This window comes from Amyelois transitella, chromosome 18, assembly GCF_032362555.1.
Source record: "Amyelois transitella isolate CPQ chromosome 18, ilAmyTran1.1, whole genome shotgun sequence".
NCBI lineage: Eukaryota > Metazoa > Arthropoda > Insecta > Lepidoptera > Pyralidae > Amyelois > Amyelois transitella.
In genome coordinates this window covers 6265278-6287465 of record NC_083521.1, presented here as the reverse complement: position 1 = coordinate 6287465, position 22188 = coordinate 6265278, and the positions used below count along the sequence as shown (strand labels likewise).

General features: G+C 35.5%; 2 protein-coding genes across 3 annotated transcripts; one reads left to right on the top strand and one right to left on the bottom strand.

Annotated features, from left to right (window-relative positions):
* Positions 1-35: 35 nt before the first annotated feature.
* Positions 36-14008, bottom strand: LOC106129652 (F-box only protein 11). The gene is made up of 15 exons (XM_013328260.2): positions 13603-14008; positions 11365-11605; positions 10543-10710; positions 8454-8658; positions 7972-8170; positions 7425-7649; positions 7087-7205; positions 6554-6679; positions 5890-6216; positions 5351-5545; positions 4709-5014; positions 3602-3782; positions 2863-3010; positions 2383-2481; positions 36-1837 (listed from the first exon to the last, which is right to left on the bottom strand). The coding sequence occupies exons 1-15, from the start codon at positions 13697-13699 to the stop codon at positions 1708-1710; spliced, it is 2766 nt and encodes a 921-aa protein (XP_013183714.2). The 5' UTR covers positions 13700-14008; the 3' UTR covers positions 36-1707.
* Positions 14009-15117: 1109 nt separating this feature from the next.
* Positions 15118-18284, top strand: LOC106129746 (CAAX prenyl protease 2). Of its 2 annotated transcripts, none has more exons than XM_013328411.2 (6): positions 15118-15400; positions 15499-15743; positions 16401-16568; positions 16903-16971; positions 17442-17519; positions 17956-18284. In XM_013328411.2, the coding sequence occupies exons 1-6, from the start codon at positions 15276-15278 to the stop codon at positions 18180-18182; spliced, it is 912 nt and encodes a 303-aa protein (XP_013183865.2). In that variant the 5' UTR covers positions 15118-15275; the 3' UTR covers positions 18183-18284. The 2 variants fall into 2 exon arrangements, with proteins under 2 accessions (XP_013183865.2, XP_013183873.2); XM_013328419.2 differs by having other exon boundaries at positions 15119-15400; positions 17457-17519.
* Positions 18285-22188: the final 3904 nt, after the last annotated feature.

Genomic DNA, 22188 nt, shown 5'->3' with positions numbered 1-22188 from the left:
GAGGGATACTTAGGAGCATAAATAAAAATCAAATGTATATTATATGATGTATTATCACGGCTTTTACAGTGGTATTTCACGTATAAACAAAATATCCAGATTCGAATTCAATAAATTAGAACATACTGACAATTCAATAAATAACAAATTTCTCAATCAGATATATAAAGCAACGGCCACAATAATTTTGATGATACAATAAAGTCATAATTCTGCACGTTTGGTTCAACTTAAATATTTTCACTTATACATTTAGCGATGATCACAGATTGAGGATTACAAAAAAGCAGATTCAGAACATACCGTGCTATGGAGAGACAATTTAACAATTCGAAACTTGCAATAGTGATTACTGAGTAATTTAGATTTTCATTATAGCTTAGGGCTAATCTTATCACTATCAGCACGCGGGCCGCTCGCGGCGGCGCTTCCCAGTTTCCTAACATTGCTTCTCGATCGATATCAATACCAAATTTAAATTAACAATATAATAAAATATCAATTGTACCTAAGATCTTTTCCAATTAAATACGCACATTCGTTCTATACACTATCGGCCGCGCTCGGCCCTTACCGGCTCGCCGACTACGCGGCCCGTCCCTGACCATATCGTACGTAATTTCATAATTAAACATACATGTTGTGATCAATAATAAAAATATAATAATACAAATACATTAATGCTACATTTTCGATTATTGTGTGACATAAATATTTACAAAGCGGAGGAGCGCCTGTAGTTAGGCGAGGCGACTCCTGGGCTACATGGCGGAGGCCGCTCCGTGCTCGTGCACGATATATCTTTATTAACTAAAACGTCTGAACAATCAACTATATTGTCAGGAGAGCTAAACGAATAAATGCCCCAAATAAAAAGTATCTTGTCGTCAAAATGTTAAAAATAATAAGTGATTATTTTACAAGCCATCCTGACCGTGCCGGCCGCCGGATATCGAACTAGTTACAACTAAACAATGTATAATTCGTTTAAAGGAATCGAAAACAAATTCTTTCTCCACGATTATGAAACTACTCTATATATACGCTCCTACACCTTACAAAACGAATAACATTATTCTAAATATCAATGTGATCTCTCGATATAATAGTACGATTACAATTTGGGAATGCATGATACTACTCGACGAAATACATAATTATTAAGTACCGATGATAAAAAAAAGATCTACATATACAGATAAGTGTAGTGTCCGAAATAGATCTTTCGTCAGCTATATAAAGTACAAAGATGAAAAATACATATCGGGAGACCGATCGCACGATTAGTCGGACCGGAGAAAAAAAGTAGACTTCGGAGGAGCGAAGTTTTAGGTAATAAAAATATTAGAGCGGAGGTTCAGCCGCGGGGATAAACTCGAACGATCTCTAGTGCTCGTCGACTGCAGTATTGTTACAAACATAATGAAACATCCACATCGGACAAAACCACCATTTTTAAACGAACCTCACTTGCGATGTAATTTGACATTTCATTTTCGAAAAGTTATATTTGATGCATTTTCCAATACCGCAGTTTACCTGATAATTATCAAACCACCTTACCAAAAGTTTATTCTTATCCGACAATTAGTTAGTTTAAAAACAGGCATCGAATCGTTTGGATTTATCCGTTGAGCGGCTTATAAAGCTAAAATAAATAGTGTGCGCGTGTGGTGGGTGGCGTGGTGTGGCGAGGTGTGGGGCGGCTCAGTTGACCATGAGCGTGTGCGACTCCATGGGCGCGGCGGAGTCGTACAGCGTGTCGGTGTCCTGCGTGGGCTCGCCCTGCAGCTGGCACTGGTTGGACAGCGTGCCGGCGCCGCAGTCGCAGAAGAATCTGGAATAAATTATATATATATAAATACTACAGGTATTATACGCGTACATAGCGCTTGGTTTTCAGTCGCTCGGTGACCACGGATCATTGTAACATGATTTAAAAACTTCCGAGATAAAATAAATACATATATGTCTTTAAAGGCGACTAAGGGATAGACTTATAAATATAATTGAGATTCCTCTTGTAGGCAACTTGTTACTATTTGAATCTCAATTCCATCATGAAGTCATACAGGGGAATTTGGCCTTTCAGCCTCTTCGAGACTGTTGTCTCTATATACCTCGCAAAGTATTCGCTGTTTTGTTTGCGACGACTGGCTATCACTAAAAGTCAAGCGCCGAGCTTGAGTGATAAACAGTTTATGTGACAAAAAATAATAGTGGTATTCTCATTCCATGTATGTGATCTATTTCTACTTTAAATAATCTAGTGTCAGCAGTCTTAACCATATAAGTAGGTATTTGTTCGTGTTCGTATAGTATGCTGTTTCTCAGTCCTCAATCTTTAAGAACTGAGACCCAAACAATATTTAATTTTTTTACCTGTCATGGCGAATGAATTCTACATCGTGTCCAGAATGGCACGTCTTGATGCAGTTCACACAGATGGCGTTGCGGTCAGTAGTATTGCAGGTCTGGCACCTACAAAAACAATGAAACTGGTTAATTTTTCGTAATGCGAATTAGTACATACTTCAAGTTATGAATTATTTGTGAGAAAGATCGAGATGAAAAGATAAATTATTTTTGCAATTTGGTATTGCAAAAATATCAATTAACACAAACAGACTGCCAAATGACTTCTGGTGCCCTTTTGACCCCATAGGAAGTCAGAATCTATTAGATAAAATAGTTGCTTGAATATAAAGTTTCCCCTCGCCGAGAGAACGTTGTTACTATAGAAACATAATTATATCCATAACTTTGTAAGTCACCACTGTATCAGAATGTTTAACAATTCATGCATCCTTTAATTCAATTCAAGACACCCACTGAAATTAAAGTAACTCCAATAAAACTGACCTATAGAAGTCGTGCATGGGGAAAGACGTGTACGAAGATATCTTGTAAAGACACTGTCCGCCGCCCACCGCCTTCTCCACGGCGTCCTGGTTGCTGAAGATCTTGTTGCCGCGCACCAGTGGCGAAACGCCCGACGCTAGGCATAGTCCTGTAAACACACATTTACTTATTACTAGTTTTTGCGCGAGGCTTCGCTTTCGTGGGAAATTCCCATATGTCACTCCCGAATGTCTATTCTATATCTATGCCAAAATTCGTGAAAATTAGTACAGTAGTTTTTTAAGTTTATTTGTTTCAATCATGCAAAATTACAAATCTTTTCTATTTATTATTATTTAGTGTGGATTTGGTGGAAATGTCAGGGCCCGGGGCGTTTAGTAATGCGTGAAGAGTGTGATAAGTGTAAATGAAAGAAAAGAAATATGCAAGGATTGTGATAGCAGAAAAAAAATAAACTATAGTACAAGGTAGTGACAGAAAGTTCGGGGAAACAAGTTCTAATTTTAAAGGTTTATGGCAGAGGGAAGATGTGCAGCCTTGTACTTTAACATCACTAGTACAATGCAATCACAATTGAAATTCAGTGAGAAATAAAAACAGGGCATACAAATACTATAACAGTGAAAATCATCATGCATTTCTACATTCATAGTAATAGTATAGTACTTCAATCTTCACTATACAAGGGCTATTCGACATAAAAATTTGCTATGCTGAGATACAGAGAAAAGATACTGACCTCCGAATCTGTTGTTGAATATCTGGTTGTGCTCGAGCGTAGCGGTGGCGTTGTTGGTGATTTCGACGCCGGCCGCGAGCCCGTCGAAGATCCGGTTCCGACGCAGCACGGGGTGGCTCTGCGTCGAGATCAGCACGCCCGCTTGTGCGTTGCGAAATATGTCATTCTCTTCAAGTACACCCTGGGCATGAGACATTGAATGTAAGAAAGATCCAGGCCGCTAGTAACGTTCTTTTGAAGTCAATAAAATCCTACTAATCCCACTAATATTCTAAATGCGACAGTTTGTGAGTATGTAAGTATGGATGTTTGTAACTCTTTCACGCAAATACTACTGAACCGATTACGATGAAATTTGGTATGTAAGTACCCAGAATAACAAAATGTAAATACTCATAATGAACCTAAACCGACGAGCTCGCAAAAGATTGATGAACGTACAATGCGACAAAAGAAGTATGCAGGGATAGTGGAAAGCATGCTTTCTGTATGCAATGTAAAATCATAATTTGACGAGATTGATATACAAAACAGAACAGGACAACTAATAAGACACATGGAAGGAAGAATACTTGGTGAAAAGGATATCCCCAAGGGATATAGACGTGATTATATGCATAGCCGTGTGGTTCCCGGCACAAATACAAAAAAGAATAGGACTACTTTATCTTTTTCCCATGGATGTCGTAAAAGGCGACTAAGGGATAGGCTTACAAACTTGGGATTATTTTTTATGGGCTAGCAACCTGTCACTATTTGAATCTCCATTCTATCATTAAGCCAAATAGCTGAACGTGGCCATTCAGTCTTTTCAAGACTGTTGGCTCTGCCTACCCCGCAAGGGATATAGACGTGACCATATGTATGTATGTATGTATATGCATATCCCGATTTCAGTATTACTAAACAAGGAAACAGATATTGACTGTTTATTTAAAAACCAAAGGTATTTCTCTAAAATATTTTGTGATTCCTGAGTGGCGAAAAATGTGCTCTTAAATGATTTAACTACATATTTTCAATTACTCTAGCATTGTAAGATACATAAATCTTAGTTATCTATAGTCATTTGAATACATAATAGTTATGTAGGTAATCAATTCTTACCTTCCCCCCATTGAAAATACAAATGCCCCCATCTCGCCCATCAAAAATTTTATTTCTTTTGAGCGTGGGATTGGAATCAGTCTTAATCCATACACCGGCCATGGCGTTATCGAAAATCTCGTTCTGCTCCAGGAGCCCGAGGCCTCCATTATACACCAGAACTCCTCCATTTTGCCCTCCCCATATCTTGTTGCCCCGGATGACTGGATTGCTCCCAGTCCGGATCTGGACGCCTGAGTATAAGTGGTTGAATATATCATTGTCTTCTAGCTTGCCGTGCCCGTTATCGTAGAAATATACGCCGACCTAAGGAAAAATCATCGTATATTAATATTTAGTGGAATATTGGACCCCAAATGTTTACTCCAGAATTTGGCAGCCCTTACAATTTAAACTCTGTCTCTCAATACTTTACTAAGTTTTCTAAAAAGCATTAAAATCTGGTAAATTTTTGATGTGCATCTGACTACAAAAACTAGTGTCAGGCAGACACACAATCATATACATTTTGTAAAACTTTCAGATAGCATAGTGATAATTGTTAACTTTTAACAGGTCCTGAACCTAGCAAACACCTCACACTCCTCGACCTTCATTCAGTTACAGGTATCCTTTCGATGTGGAAACTCAATGCTGACATACCTGCTTTCCCGAATGGATCCTATTGCGCCTCAGCACAGGCGTCGAGCCAGTAGTGATCCAAACCCCGGCCAGGGTGTTGGCGTACACTTCGTTCTCCTCGATCAGCCCCTGGCCCTTCTCGTGCACGTAAATGCCGCCATGCTGGCCGTGGTGGATCTTGTTGTGCCGCACTATTGGGTCGCTATTTGTACGTATCTGAAATTGGAAATGTGAGTATATAAAGTGAGTGAATTTTTCGAAGGTAGAGTATTTGATTCTTTCTTTACCATACAATAAGGTTATTTGTTTAAGTTCTAGATAACGCCTGCAGGTCAGCCCAAGAAAATTGAAAAATGTTGTTCTCTTATTCGCTTTATAAAGAAATATTTGTCAAATTCCCGCTATAAACCAGTCCAGCAGTTTCTGGCGTCAGTTTATTACGAGGCAGTACCGCAATTTATTGAGTGATAGTTCAAACACAGATAATACAGACGATTACAAACTTAAAGGGGTACCTATTAGGGGTAAAACGTGACAAGATGCTAGACAAGTTTAATCACCTGTATCCCAGCTAAAGCATTTCCATAAATATTATTGTGCTCAATAAGACCGCGGCCTTCACCAAAGATGTACACTCCTCCCTGGTGTCCATTATATATCTCATTCCTCCTTATAGTGGGATTGCTGTTGGAAGTGATCCACACTCCAGCAAAGTTGTTTGAGTGTATCTTGTTGTCTATGAACTGGCCAAGTCCAGACTCGTGGACGTATATGCCCCCTGTCTGTCCGTGGTGTATCTCGCAGTGGACAACGGTAGGGTTCGCGCCGGCTTTAACTTCGAAACCGGCGATCCGATTGTTGTGTATGTCATTTGCTTCAAAATAACCCTGGAAAAACATTTGTAATGTTGTTTTCCTGATTCAATAACGTGAGAATTTTCGATATCGTTCTTATTCACTAAGAATGCTTTCATTATTTAACCATGTGTGTCCCAAATATAAGTGATATTGGTTCAGAAGTTTCAGATGGGTTTTGAAGAAATTACTCTTTAAATTTTATTAATGCAGTTTCATTTCAAGATAGGCATTCAACAAAATTTATGCAAAACTTGAACGAGAGTAATATTGTTTAGAGGTCTTAAATCCATCCTCTTCTTAAAATCAAGTATAAAATTCTTATTTTCTTTCCAAATTCTATTTGGCATTTAAGAATATTGTTACTCACCAATCCATTTTCAAACGTAAATATACCAACGTCTCTTCCGTGGTGTATATGATTGCGGCGCATTATCGGGTTGGCGAAGTTCTTTACCCAAATGCCCGCTAACGCGTTGCGTGAGATCTCATTATCCTGGTGATAAAAACATTTAGTCGCACACATAACTTAAGATCTTAATGGCGAAGCAACGTGCGGAATGTTTCGTAATTTTTTTGACGTGGTCGTCATGAGTGTATCGATGATGAAGATAATAAAAAAAAGGAACGTTAAAAAACGCCCATCTAGCTAAAAAATATAAAAGCAAATTGTATATGGGTCCTATTTATGTATTTCTAGGTTTAAAAGTGAGTTTTTAGCTTTGAAATCGCCCACAGAATTTCAAAGTACTTGGTTTTTATTTTGCAACTAGATCAGTTAGTCGTCATTCAGGCATTGTGGCGAATCTTGGTGCAAGTCCGTGTAACGTGTGGCGTTTCAGCATAGAACATTTAAGACTCCGATATTATATTATTACAATATAGATGAATCTATTATTTTACCTGATAAGCTCCCTGAGCGTAGTCGGTGACGTACAGACCGACATTCTCGCAGTCGCTGATGTCGCAATGTTTGATCACCGGATTGGCGCCAGCGCCGCTCACACACACTGCCGCACCAACTGTAGACACAAAAATAAACATTCAACATTTCCTATGTAAAATAAGATTTTATTTGAATTGTGAAGCAATAAATCAAGTAGGCATTATACCCTCTCTTTCTGTCTGCTACAGCAAAGACGTTTTAGTTGGCTTTCTTTAAACACGGGTTTAAGCGGGTCAGGCTTTGAGAACGAGAGCTGAGAGGTCAGCAGCAAGGTAGAGAGGGAGGAATTACTCACCAACACTAGCGCTTCGGATTATACAATGATCAACGGTGGGAGAGCAGTTGTCAGACACTTCAAGGCAGTAGTGTTTGTGATGCTGCATGGTGCTGGTCGCGTCGGGGGAGAACTTGAGCGTCATGTGGCCGGCGTAGGCTCTATTCGCCCCTTCCGCGAATGTTAAAGTGGACTCCGCTTCGCGTTCTAGTATTACGCATTCTGCCACATTGCCTGGGGCACAACCTGTAGGTATTAATTGCAAAACATCAATGAAATCCTGTTCAACTTGGAAGGAATTTTAACAATATAGAGATTAGAAGACAGGAGCTTATTATATTCTGTTATCTGATATTCTTCTGGTACTGTGTCCACCATGTAGTGTTTTTCCTAGTTTTTTTTTTAACTTCTTTCAAATTTGAAATAGAATGTGTTTTTGTTTGTTATTTGTTCAAGTTTCTTATTGAAGAACTCTGATACACATAAGTACTTCATCGAGCAATCAGTTAAAATTTAGTATGAGTACACACACATACTGGTCCGCTTATAAACAAACAGATAGTCATACCAATGAGCTGGACATCAGTGTCGATGGCGAGGCACTCCTCCTGGTAGAGCCCGTGGTGCACGAACACGAGCGCGGGCTGCAGCACGTCGCGGCCGCACGCGCACGCCGCCGCGCCGCACGCGCAGCCGCCCGCGCCCGCGCCCGCCCCCGCGCCCGAGCTCGCGCCGCCTCCGCGCTCCTCTACGTATTCCAGAGCCGCCTAGGGGAGAATATAACGCATGTATTATAATCTCAGACAGACCCTATGAAAATGGAAATAAAGGTCTGATAACAGATTTAACAAACATTAAAAATAGAGACATAGGTAAACAAATTCTTTCATTTCATTCATACATCATTTAATGAAAAAATGTTTGACAAACTCATAGTTCCACCGTATTCCACAATAACTGTCGTAAATTGCACACACGAGTAAATTTACTAGTCGACTTCGTGTGGCCGAGAATAGATGCCATCGGAAAACATTGTATGAATGAACTCACCCGAATAGTGTTAAAATGCTTAATCCGCGAATCCTTCTTGGGGCGGTAGTTTGCACGCACGTGTATGCCGTAGTAGAGCTGCCGGAAGCTCTCCTTCCAAGGGTTGTCAGCGTCGCACTCGTCGGCCGGCACGAATTCGAACTGACACGGCGCCGGGTGCATTAGCGGCGTGTCATATTCGAACACCGATTGGTAGAGGCTTTTCCTGATTTTTGGGACAAATATCAAAGAATTAATAAGTTGTTTGAGAACTCCATTGAAATCCAAATTCTTCTTAGGGGGTCTTTTCAAGAAGCTTTACAATGCATGTCTTGTCTCCTTTTTCTTTCTTTATCTATAATCATCCGAAGTGATAGAAGGATGAGACGAAACAGATAGCCAGTGATGTCTTTTTCCAAACCTTAACTTGCGTGTGCATAAAAATCGGCCCTTAACATTTTCGGTAATTTATCACAATTTTCGAAGCCTTGCATCTCAACAACCTCATCTTAAAGATCTATGAAGGTATGAACTTTCATTTAGCATCAGCACACTTAACTAAGCCCTCTGCATTAAGAGTATTTTTTGGTAAAAATCACAATTTCAAATAGCCAAACCAAAAGCATTGACTGGTTAATATGAGGTGTGTTAACTGTTAATGAATAATGTGATATATGAAGTACAATATAAATTGAATTTAACAAAAATACATACGAGCATGACAAGAAACTACTAGACCGACTTCACTCCATATTATAAAACAAAGTCGCTTTCTCTGTCCCTATGTCCCTTTGTATGCTTAAATCTTTAAAACTACGCACCGTATTTTGATGCGGCTTTTTTCAATAGAGTGATTCAAGACGAAGGTTTATATGTATATAATTACATCCATTAAATATTGGAGAAATACTGTTTTTATTGAGGATTCTAATATGATGACGTTAATTATCATATTTTTTTCCGCTTACATTGCAAACGCAGGCTGTACCCTACGAGATTTTTCAAAATAATGTAGTAATTATTTGTACACATTAAAAAGGTCTATAGAAAACTCCGCGATGGATATCTCACAATATTTTTTTTTTGTCATTTACTTTTTACGACATTTTATGACAAATTTTGAAGCTATTTTAACCAATACATCAATGTATTTAAGCTATTTAATCCTTATCCAATTAAATAGCATACATTGTTGATTTAATATTAATCTATATGGTCATTTACAGCGCAAGATTTAAATAAATATTTTCGAAGATATTACAGATTAAAAATTGCGGGAAGTAGCGCTTGCGGCGGTACTGGCGACTTCTGTAGTGTGTTTAGTATCAGTTTTGCACCCGTGGAAAGCCGGGGCGGGTCGCTAGTTGATGATAATTTGCATGGAAACAAAAGAAAATTCAGAAGTATCATAGAAGTTGCTTCAAGAGCGAAGACCTCCACACAAATGCTAGTTAAGATAGTACTAATGCCATAATCTAGTCTTTCTAATATGATGTCTATACCTAATACCAAAATGAATATCAAATATGCAACAGATATATACAAATAAGATTTAAAAAAACTTGTAAATCCAGCTTCATAGTCTGTGTATTACATAAACAAAAGAATAAAAACACAAATGACAGTCAAAATGTGTTCAATGTCATTGAAAAACAAAAACCAGCTTACCTTTATCCCACCCATATGCAGATATAAAAACTTACAAATACTTAAAGATAACTGAGTTATTGCTTATATTTGAAAATTTTTTTGGTTGTGTACTATAAAAGATAATGACTGAATAACTTGCACACTAGATGAATTGTGTGTTAATTTTAATTTTAACTGTTGTCTTCATGTTTGATTTGACATGACTTACTGTTTTCTCAATATTGTAAATGTGAAGTTGTTAAATATTGAATACACAGTATGGCTATGAGATTGACTTGTTATTATAATTCTCCTATAGTATTCTATTTCTCTGATCAGAATTTTTTTATAGAATTCCACCAAGCAATTTGCCGCAGCCATGAAATATGTTTAAATAAGTGGTAAATAAGATGTGCTATTGGATAATAAAAAACTCATTTACAGTGGTTGCAAATAGAAAAGGATTATGGTTCATCCTCACCATAATTCAGTGTCATTGGCGATGGTGTTGAACCTCTTGCAGACCTGCGCGACGCGACACAGATCCCGCTCAGTGAGATGTGACAGTATACAGAGCAGGACCTCGTCAGGCAGCTCATATTGTAGATACTGTGACACATTGCACACATCCACCCCTTGGGCCAGTGATCTGGGTGAAGAAATGCAGCTTTTAATATACAAGCAAAAAGCTTCTAATATAAAAAAAAAATGCAAATCAGATAGGTACTTTATCAATCAAAATCTTTATACTTTCTGCATATAAAAAAAAGGACAAGAATGAAATGTAACATACATAACATTTTAAAATTCTTGTGGGAAAAAAATGCCAACACTTTATTATTTATCTATTACCAACAGTAGGACAAAATTTAAAATCAGAAAGTGAAAGTCACTTCAACATCTAGCTTACTAACATTAACATAGTGAAATAGGCATACAACGGTCCATTAACTGTATCTATTTGTTGTCACACACTGCTAAAAACGGAAGTAGTAATTAAATACCTAATAGAAAAAAAATATTATGTATGGAATAATGCTATATTTTTTCCCACACCACATAAATTCACATCAATTTGCAGGCTATTCATAAATTTTAAAGCTAATCATGGTCTGGACTGGTTATCATTAATGTACTTACAACTAAGCACCTGTTCACTTGATAAACAAATCTATTTTTATATTTTTCAATGAAATCATCAAAATGTCTTATAAAAACTAGAATAAACTAACAAGAACACTTTCAATGTGATTTGAACCCAAAACATACGTTTTAAGCCGTGGCAAGGAGATCTAAAACTCACGTTCGTGGCCTCTTTCTGGCTGGTAGAGAGCAAGCGCCCGATGGCCCGGGCTCGTGGTAGGCCGGCGGGGACTTCCGGCGTAAATCATAGGGGCTGTGATGGCCGGCCGTGGTGGCGGCGGCCGCGGCGGGGACCGGCGGCGAGCCCCCGCTGCCGCTGGGGCCGGGGCACACGAACGGAGCCGCCACTGTGACGCTCCCTGTCACGTTGTTGGGGCAGGGGACTGATTCACATGGTTCACCTGCAATTCATACAATAAACCCACTGTAGCACCAACTAAGTGTAAAATAAAAATTATGAGATCAAAAATATTTATAGAGAATGTGATAACTTTGTCTTCCTCAACCTATTTTTCTGTAATATTTTCTAGTATTGTTAAATGTATTCTGTGCTTCCACTTTTGTTTTCAAAATAACAAACCAATTGACAATTTTAGTATAGACATTTGCAAAAGCAAATAAACATATGATAGGCAGATGTACATACAAAAAATGTAGACTGTACCACAACACATCTCACACTTTATAGTGTCTTCAGGCCATTCATACCTACTAATGTCATTAAAAATAAATTAATAAGTACTAGGTCAGTTAATTTCATATATAGGGAGAATATAGATAATTGTAATTTTGATTGGCATCAAAAAAAAATGACCTGTTTTAGGAATTAGAAAAAAGCCAATACAATTGACATAATTTCACTCTTTATATAAAAAAAACACAATCTAAGAAAACCATAACAAATGATCACTGCATTTTTTTGTTTACTCTTCTCACTGCACCTAGCCATATCACTTAAGACTTCTACACATATGAACATTTGTAATAAATAGTTAATAATTTTTCTTTAAGGAATTTCAAATTCTAAACTAATAAGTGCTGTCTTTTAAATCATAGGAATGCAAAAAAGAAAATTTAACCAGGTTTATATGGTCTTTCTTTTGGAACAATTCTAAAAAAAAGTTGTCAATTTTTCTGTAAAGAGTTGTGATCATTATGTATGTACAAAATCGGTAGATTTTTATATAGACTTAGAATATATTTAGTCAATGCAATAATTCACAAGTTGTAATTAGCATATTAATAGAAAATTTTAAATACTTTCAGGTATTGAGCTAACAGCTGAATGTGGCCTTTCAGTCATTATGAGACTGTGTGCAATGATTATTATACACATCCTCAAAACTTTTTATGTGCACTACCTTTTTGATTATGGATTTTTCTTTAAATTTGGTTGACTGGAAAAAATCCAATTGGGAAGTCCACCATTGTACATATTCTCCTAAATCATATTACTGTTTTGTAATTTATTATATTTCTATTTGTGTGCAAAGAAGAGTTTACAAGCAAACAAACTGTTGGCTCTGTCTACCCTATAAAGGATGTGATTATACATATGTATGTATAATAGACCTTAGACAAGGGTATATACCTTATCTGTTAATAAATGTTCACCCCAAAATTACATATGAACAGGAAATCTGAAATTTAAATTATGATTCAACTTTTTGATAAATGGCTTCCTTGAAATGGGTACCACCTACTTAGAAATAATGAATATAATAATTTGGTATTTCATTGATTTTCATAAACTTTTGCATTATAAAACCACAAAAATAAGTGACATTTGCCAAAGATCTACAAAACAGAGATTTCACACAAAAGATGTCAACATGAAGTGTAAACCTATATTATCAACTTTATCAGATACTACAAAAATAATTAAAATAGCTTATAATGCCTTATAACTTTATTGCCAAACATTGTGTTTTGATTGATAGGTATTATCTCAATCATTAGGTATTATCTCAATCATGAATGTATATACGTTATACAATAGGACAGAAGCTTTGCTAGAACAGCTGTTTCGTCACGCTACGTAAAATAAGTTTTCATCTAGCAAATCAATACCCATAATGCGCAAAATGTCACTGAATTGCGCTAGATACTTAATATCTTTCGGAAGACAACGCGAATCGTGAGGATTTTTAAAGCAATAAAATAAAAAGCATACGAGGAGCAGTGATCAACAAAAATACAAATTCTAAATGACGAAAATCATTCATATAATATGCTTCTGGGACGCACGGCCCACGGTTTCATATAATACCTATGTACAGTACAGTAAATTAAGAAAATATGATTTTGCATGCAACACAAACATTGCACTTTTATGGAAATGTCGTTTTCGAGCCATTGGTAAAATATTAGGACGACATTATGCGACCCGATTACTTACTCGATTGTGTCCTAGAAGGTAGTGGTATCCGATGTCCGCCTTTTCTTCGCGATCTACGCACGTAAGAACGCGAAGAGGAAAACGAGGCACTAGGCATTATTTCTTTACACACTTATATTCACTAGAATTTAGCCCTAAACAAAGGAGACACCCGCACCAACACCGTCGGCCATTTTCTGTTTAGATTAGATTGGGAAAACGAAACGGGAAACAGAGAATAAACCACATTAGTAATTGAGGGATTCTAAGTTTAATGTTCTATAAGTAAATCACTAATCACTGAGTTAAAAAATGTAACTGTTAACTCATAAAAATCATATTTGGATTAAATTACAACAAAATATTCACACTACCCCGAGCAATGGGCGACTCTTCAGCAAAAATGGCGGATTTAACATGGCCGCCGCGACAACCACGCCACCTATGAATCTAAAAACGAAAAAACCAAGAAATCGAATACATTTCGTTCCAAAAGGGCCAGTGCAGCGTGCCGTCGACTTCGTCCGACCTAGGTCTGACCGACTCGGTGGATTGGATTGAAGTCCATTGATTTTAACGGCGCAGTGCAGCGTGCCACCGATCGCTAGTAGTTAGACCTAGGTCAAACGAAGGCGGCATGTTGCACGAGCCTAAAGGTTTTTATTTTTCAAAAGATAATATGTAAAATATAAATATATACCTACCTAAAATAATGCTCTTTTCCCGGAGGGGTATGCAGAGATAATATCTTTCCACTTGCCTCGTTTCCATACTTCTTCCGCTTCACCAACGTATATGATGGATTAACAGAGAAGTGGTTTCCGGCAACGTCGTGTGGTTTCCGGCATTTCAGTGAAGGACCCGTCCATATTTCATTTATGAATGCCGTAAAAGGCGATTAAGGAAAAGGCTAATAAACTAAGAGTTCTTCTTGTAAGCGATAGACTAGCAACTTGTCACTATTTGGATCTCAATTCCATCAAAGCCTACAGATGAACGCGACCTCTAGTCTTTTCAAGACTGTTGGCTCTGTCCGCCGCAAAGTATATAGACGTGATTATGTATATATCTATATTGGTATGTATGGATGTTATTTTACTTGTACTTTTTATAAGTACTATATGATGCATTAGCACGTATGCATGCATCTAACGTTGTAAAAATTAGCGAAATATAATTTAATATATACCTAATATTAAATGCTTTAAAATATTTAATATATAATAAATTTAATATCTACTTCAAGTCCCTTTTAAGGTTAAAACAAAACCTATGTAGCTTAGCAATAAAATAGTTTATTTGATCATATAGATACGAAACAAATATTAATTTTAAATTAAAATTTATAAAAGAATTCTAAACATTACCCCCGCGGCTGCAATTCGTAGGGACAAATTGCGTGGTGTATATATTATGTCTGTGACGGTCGTGAGTCGTAGGAAAGATTTGTCGTGAAAGTAATCACAGATATATTATGTCACCCTCTACTCTAGTCTCATGTGTTTTTTATCTAAGCTCTGTTATTTTATTATTTGTGTTATGACTGTGACAAACTGACAAACACTGTCAATCTTTCAAAATTAAAAAAAGTAAAAAGAAAGATCTGAAATTTTCAGTGCACTTAAGCAGTGTTTTGCTTGATAAAATCAATTGATATCTGATATATATAAATGTAAATCCTTTGCAAAAATATCATGAAAATGGTGCCAGAATTCTTACTTGATTACAACAGTTCTTGTATGGCCTCCGTTTTTGCTTGCATCTTTTTAACTTGTTCTTATGTTGCAAGTCTCTATGTTTGGAGATCCCCAAAAAATAGGTACCAATTTTTGATATATACCTAAAGATATTTCCCATTATTCAATAAGGTTTATAAAGAGAATCCGCTTATAATAATATATTTAATTTCAATTACAGAGATCATCCTTCTACAATCAAAAAGAGGTTCTTCAGTGTCTTTTGCATGATGTTACTTGCTCCATTTATTACTCGTAACTTTTTATCGGAAGAATCGTCTAGCAAAGGCACATTTTTCGAACATATGGGCCTTCGAATGTCTGGTTTGATTACAGCTACATTTGCTCCTTTATTTTTGACAAGTGTGTTATTTTTGGGTCCTCTGTGTATGCAGTATTTTTCTGGATTATTGAAATTATATGCAGGTAAGGTTATATAGCAGGTAGCTTCACATATTTCTATTTGATAGTGTTTGCTGTAAAATAATATTCATAATAAAACTGCTTGTGTATTAAATTTCTTTAATAAATTCTTGCAGAAATTCTTTCAACCCACTTTTGAAGCCAATCTTTGATAATCAAATACGAAAAATGGATTATTTTCTTGTTTAAAAACCACTTATGAAAATGGAATTAACTACTCGTTTTTTGTAAACATGTTTCATATTTACCTATGAAAATTGTTTTGTTTCCTCTGGTCATAATTGGTTATAAAATTCATATTTTGTCCACCTTTGTTAATATTTTCCCTTTTGTATACACCAACCCCCTTCTATACTACCCAAGGCACATACATGCCAAAACTAATTATATATTAAATGGGTTTTATGCATATGCTGGTGTCTGCTCATAGGGTAAAAACCTGGTTCTGTTGAAATTACGGGAACATCTTTTAATGAATGCCCCCTTAGAACTATAAGGAATGAAATTGTGAAATTGAACATATAAGAAACCTACATGTCAAATTTCAAATTCCTACACCCAGCAATTTGGGTTGGGTTGTGTGTTGATATGTCAACCAATTAGTGTCCACTTTTATATATTTGGATAAGGATAACTATTATATACATATAGTGTTTCCAGAACCTATGTACTGGCTGCATAATTGGCAAGATTTGGTTTGGATCCGTAATCACATCATGGCACCACTGAGTGAGGAATGGGTATTCCGAGCATGTATGATGCCACTGCTTATGGAATGTTTGCAGCCATTCATGGCTATCTTCACTGGACCTCTGCTCTTTGGTATAGGTAAGGGAATAAAAGTTAATCAATATCAGATAGAAGAAATCTTAAATGTATGAATAAAATGGAAAATTATTTTAAAATTACATATATACATATAGTCACGTCTATGTTCCTGTGAGGTAGACAGAGTCAATAGTCTTGAAAAGACTGAAGGCCATGTTGATGGCTTCATTATGGAATATATAATAAATAATAAATAAATTGTACCTAAGGGTTACCTAATGATATTTACTTTTCTTGATATATAAATGATTTACTTGTTAACAGACCCAAAAAATTACATGAAAAATGTTTGAATATGACTATGTATATGTAATTAAAATTATAATTGTTACAGCTCATTTTCATCACATGCTTGAGCAAATGAAATCTGGATATGATGTCAGGAGTGCACTTTTTGTGTCATGTAAGTTTCTTTAAGTTTTCTATAATATTTACTTGTTGTTAGCTACAAACTTAGACCTGATGCATAGGCTTTGTATCTACTTTGGTGTCACAAATAAGTTCACTTACAAAATCTTCAAGATTTTGGTCATAATATTTTTTAAACATATCTCCAAAATAATTTTTAAATCAGAAGTTTAGATTGCCAATTTCGCTACATCTGGAGGATTTGCTCCTATTTATTCTGTTGAACTATATCATTTAGTTGGGTAGTGTGCCAAAGTTAATCAAATTTGGTCTCCAATTATTTAAGGTTTCTTTAAACATGATCTACTCATCATAATAGTATGGATAATGAGAAGATGACATTATATGAAATAAGATCAAAAAATTTAGTCAAATTACTTATCAATATTCATTAGTTTAACTATTTTATTAAACGTTGCCAGTTTGTTCAATCAAAATGGTACAAATTTTTGATGTAAATGTCAGTTTTTAAAATTTCAGCATTCCAGTTTTCCTATACGAGTATTTTTGGTGCATACTCCTCATATCTCTTTTTGAGAACAGGTGAGATTTTATTTATGTTTATTTTGTGTTTTGATTTCTTGTATATTTATTTGGGTATGTTAAAGGCAACCCATGAAGGCAAAAATATTTATATATCACAAACTTTCATAAAATAATGATTACCATATGGTTCCCGGCAATTTAGAATAGAAACGCTCTAATATTTCATATGGATGTCGTAAAAGCCGACTGATGGAATAGGCACATTCATCATTTTGGTGGGTTCCCCTGCAATGGTTATGGAGGTCAGATGGGAGTTTCTTCATGTGAAAACATGACTCAATCCAGGATCGTGGTCAAAAGGTGTGCCCTGGGCTCGTTTCCAGAGAAGTGAGGATGTTACCGGGATTGTCGCCGGAAGAAATAGATTAACGTAATAATTTCTCCTTTAAATTTCAAGTATTTTATGTATTGATTGATTGATATTGATTTCCAGGCCACTTCGTAGCTCCACTGCTAGCCCATATATTCTGTAACCACATGGGTTTCCCCAACTTCTCCGGCGTGCTATGCTTTCCCCCGATTGAGCGCGCCATCATCATCTTCTCCTTCGTCCTGGGATTGGTTCTGTGGTGCGTGTTACTCGTACCAATAACAAACCCAGACCTATATGACAACAAGATATACCGGGATGTAAATTTTCAGATTAATTTGTTCACTTAAGTAAGTTTTTTTTAATACACAAAATTTCTTTCAAATGCCACTGATGAATCAAACGTTTTGATTATTTAAATGATATTAATTACACATGACAAATGCATGAATAGGCTATTTGACTGTATTAAAAATATACATTTCTTTTATGTCATCAGTCTTAATATTATTTTTTTGGAGCGATTTTTAATAACGCGAGATAAAAATATTGCATTATTTAAACAAAATCCGTCTCAGAAAATTAGGTTTTTATATGCAGCTGTCACGTGACTAAAAACGAACGTGATTGGCTACTTCTATTATGACGTCAATTATCCATAAACAGACTGTGGATCGTACCGTTCCTTAGTGTTCGCTATTATTTTTCAAGATTTTATAAGTGTTTGATCGCTCAGGATTACTCAGATAACATAGGTATTTAATAATGGAAACCAATTCCGCGAAAGCTGACAGTCGAAACCTACCAAAAGTGGACGCAATAATGGTTGGAAGAAGAAATCTGGATTGTCTTCTTCAAAGACAATCCAGATTTCTATGCTGAGATACGAACTGAGGAATGTGAAAACATCAATGTAAGTATATCTTGGTAACCACTGATCTTAGATCATGATCTGAAACCACTTCTTGCGAATATTCAAATCCATCGGCATAGAAAAAAACAGTTTCGTAGGAGATTTTATTGTTGTATTAGTGCATTGAGGCACTGCACAAAATTTATAGGAACTCATTTTAATAATTTTCAGACATATGACGTGGCACAAGTTAAATAAAACAAGAGAAAATCAAAACTTTTCGAAACACCAACAAGCTTTGTACGATATTTACACGAAATTTACGTCACTGCATGCCATGGCCGCCATATTGCTAAAAGTCGCGTTTTGGCGGCATATTTGAATATTTCATTTTCTTTTTCGATTTTTTAATAAAATAGCTGTAATAAAGGCAGAAAAGTATTTTTGTAGGGCTCCTTATAAACAAATAAATACCCTAAGATAGTTTTTAGAACTTTGTCAAATAGCCTATTAAAAAAATATAGGTATATTCTATGTTTTGGTGTCCAAAGTTTCCTTGAATGATTTTTATTTATTTTTATCAGTGGCATTCAATCAAGTTATCAGAAAAGTAATTTTATTCCTTTTGTATGACCTTTTGATGACATTGAACAGAAGAAAATAGGAGTGAATAAATGTTTTTTTTTTCCGATTAACGGTCACGATGCTTAAATATGGCTTATGTTGAGTATCATAGTTGTATGATAATGTCTATGTGGCATTTCTACTCATATCACTTGATATATCTATCCATTAGCAAAGTAAAAACAAAAACGTTTTGTGAAAATGACATTTTTGTGTTGCTTTTATTGTGATAAGCAAGGATAGATCTTGTAAAATGGTGGGAAATCAGGTTGATTTTTTTTTGTAACATTTTTTTACAATCCCCGGACGATTCTACAGGGTGTATATGAAGGTTTTGTAGTACAAGTGTTAAGTTAAAAAAAATATATAACAACAAAATCTCATTATATGCAGTGTTGTGTTATGACTGTCTTATCAAGAATTATTTATGTATATGTGTTATTCTCATTGAAACCAGCAAAGTTTAATTAATATTATTTTAAATTTACCATTTGGTGTCTATATAATCTTAAGTTATAAATGCACCGAACAGTATTTTTGTGTCTAGTCATAAAGGTTACTGACTTATTTATCAACGCACCGCTCAAACTACTGTACCGACTAGGCTGAAATTCGTTAAGAAAAGATTTCCGGAAATCTCACGGGCACCGAAATAAGAGGATTTTTTTGGTTTACGCGAGCGTACCCTCGGGTTTACTTCTTAACCCCATATTAATATATCGTAGAATTAGTAAGTTTTATACTGATAATGCCATTTTAATTATAATGAATTTCTGTACTTATACTTAATCTTAATAGATCATAAAAGTACATCAAATATTGTACCTTACGACAGGAATAATTGAAATAAAAATCCCTAGGATTTGTTGAACAATTAATTTGGATAATTGATCGGTCAATTAAATTAAGTAGGTATTCTCTCTTTAAATTGAAATAGGTTCTTGAAATATAATATGCTAATGTTAATCAATCCATTAGGCTTAAACATTGTGCTTGGTCTCTTAGTATTTAATAAGATACTAATTCCGAATTTATCATAATTACAATAATTAAGGTGGTGCCATCATGATAGGTATTCTTGGTCGAGGTTTGCATAATTATATACGTAAGTTAATGAAAAATTTTAGTGCTGTATTTTAATCATAAGTATCAAACTCGATGTTAGAATAAGTTATATATATACTTATGTTGTTGGGTGTCTTTGAAATCTTTCCGCGTGGACGATAAAAATGGCTAATTTTCATTATTTTCGTAGTTGTGAGTAGAATACTGCGCTTCACGCAGGTTGCTGTCTTTGTAAATTTAATCTACCATGATGATTTACGTGCTTAACATAATGAGTAAACATACAATAACATAGAGAGATAAAAAAAATTAGACATATTATTTTAAAGAAATATTTGTAGGATTTTTTTGTTTTCGTGCCATAATTATGTTAAGAGAATGGAGGCGGCTGCCTAAGATCGGGATGTTTATCAAAATGCTAGTTGCGAACAGAGCCGGATTAACCTTAAGGCAGAGTAGGCAACTGCCTAGGGGCCCAGCATCGACAGGGGCCCCGCCCACTGCACTGCATTCCGAAAATATTTTTTTTTTAATTGAACGAAAATGATAATTAACAAAACTATTCTTTCTTTTTCAACACCTGTAACACTTTATACATACAGAACCATCTAGTATCTAATATAAGAACAATACAATCCTTCGAATCGCAACTAACTGGACTTCACGTACGTTGGGGGAATCCCCGATTTGTTGGGTGCGTTCTGTAAGCTTCCGTAGCGTGATAATACTTTGTAGCGTAATAGTTCCGAAACTTTCAAAATACCTATAACCTACGTATCTTTAATTACAAAATGTGATATGAGTTCTGCGATTGCAAGGTAAATTTTAAAAAGTTTATGTGTTCTCCGTATTTGAAGACTTACGATTTTCACATACACAAAACCAAAAGTATTTAAAACAAAAGTGTTCCCGCTATTTCGGCATTCATAGAAAGGATTATGAATTCGAAATGGTGTGAAGAAAGAAACAGAGCACATATATCTTTTATACCTACTAAAAATGAGCTTTTGATTTATAGTAATTTAAAAATTTACTGCGATAAACCTTCTGCCAGTTTTATTGGAGAGAAAAAATTGTTAAAAAATGCAAGAAGTGCAAAAAAATATAGTTTTTGGCCAGTAAAAAATAAAAAATAAATTAGTAAAATGTAACTTAGGTAATTTTTTATTGTTCCCTACTAAAATACTATATTTATGTGCAAGGTACTATATTTTTAAAAACTTTTCTTAAAAAATACTATATTTTGACACTAAAATGTTGGCAACCCTAGTAGAAGGCAAAAAAAATACATCACATGATTTAGTCAGTCAGAATAGGTAAAGAAAAGGGGCCCGAAAATGGTAGTGCCTACAGGCCCATGACAGGTTTAATCCGGCTCTGGTTGCGAATATTATGATACTTACCTATATATATTTTGTATACGTTGTCGTCAGTATGTTAACAGCTTCTGTACAAAACGCGGTAACATTTCGTATTAAGTCTGTATCTTTAGATTTTTTAATCTTTTCATAAAAGCTAGTATTTTAATAAATACCGTTATTATTTTTATATCATTATACCTCGCAAGGTAATAAATTGCACTGTATTGTATAAACTCACTGTTGCTCAATTAATACGAAAGGCGAAGGCATATTTTTTCAGGTATTATGTGAAAATATTTTTAAATTCAATAGGTAGGTAGGTACATTACATTGAATGAAATTTGGAGGTAAACAAGCGGCAAAGTGTGGATGACTTCCAGTGAAGAGTGCCTTAAGACACGATGAAACATAATCATAAGGTCGCATTACCTTAGTTTCTGTAATGCGTTGAAT

Coding starts and splice junctions, on each gene's coding strand:
- LOC106129652 (XM_013328260.2), bottom strand. CDS start 13,699: ATGCCTAGTGCCTCGTTTTCCTCTTCGCGTTCTTACGTGCGTAGATCG. Junction 8,171..8,453: donor AGCATTTTAACACTATTCGG/GTGAGTTCATTC, acceptor ATTCTCCCCTAG/GCGGCTCTGGAATACGTAGA. Junction 7,206..7,424: donor AATCCGAAGCGCTAGTGTTG/GTGAGTAATTCC, acceptor TTGTGTCTACAG/TTGGTGCGGCAGTGTGTGTG.
- LOC106129746 (XM_013328411.2), top strand. CDS start 15,276: ATGAAAATGGTGCCAGAATTCTTACTTGATTACAACAGTTCTTGTATG. Junction 16,972..17,441: donor GAGTGCACTTTTTGTGTCAT/GTAAGTTTCTTT, acceptor TGTAAATGTCAG/TTTTTAAAATTTCAGCATTC. Junction 17,520..17,955: donor ATATCTCTTTTTGAGAACAG/GTGAGATTTTAT, acceptor ATTGATTTCCAG/GCCACTTCGTAGCTCCACTG.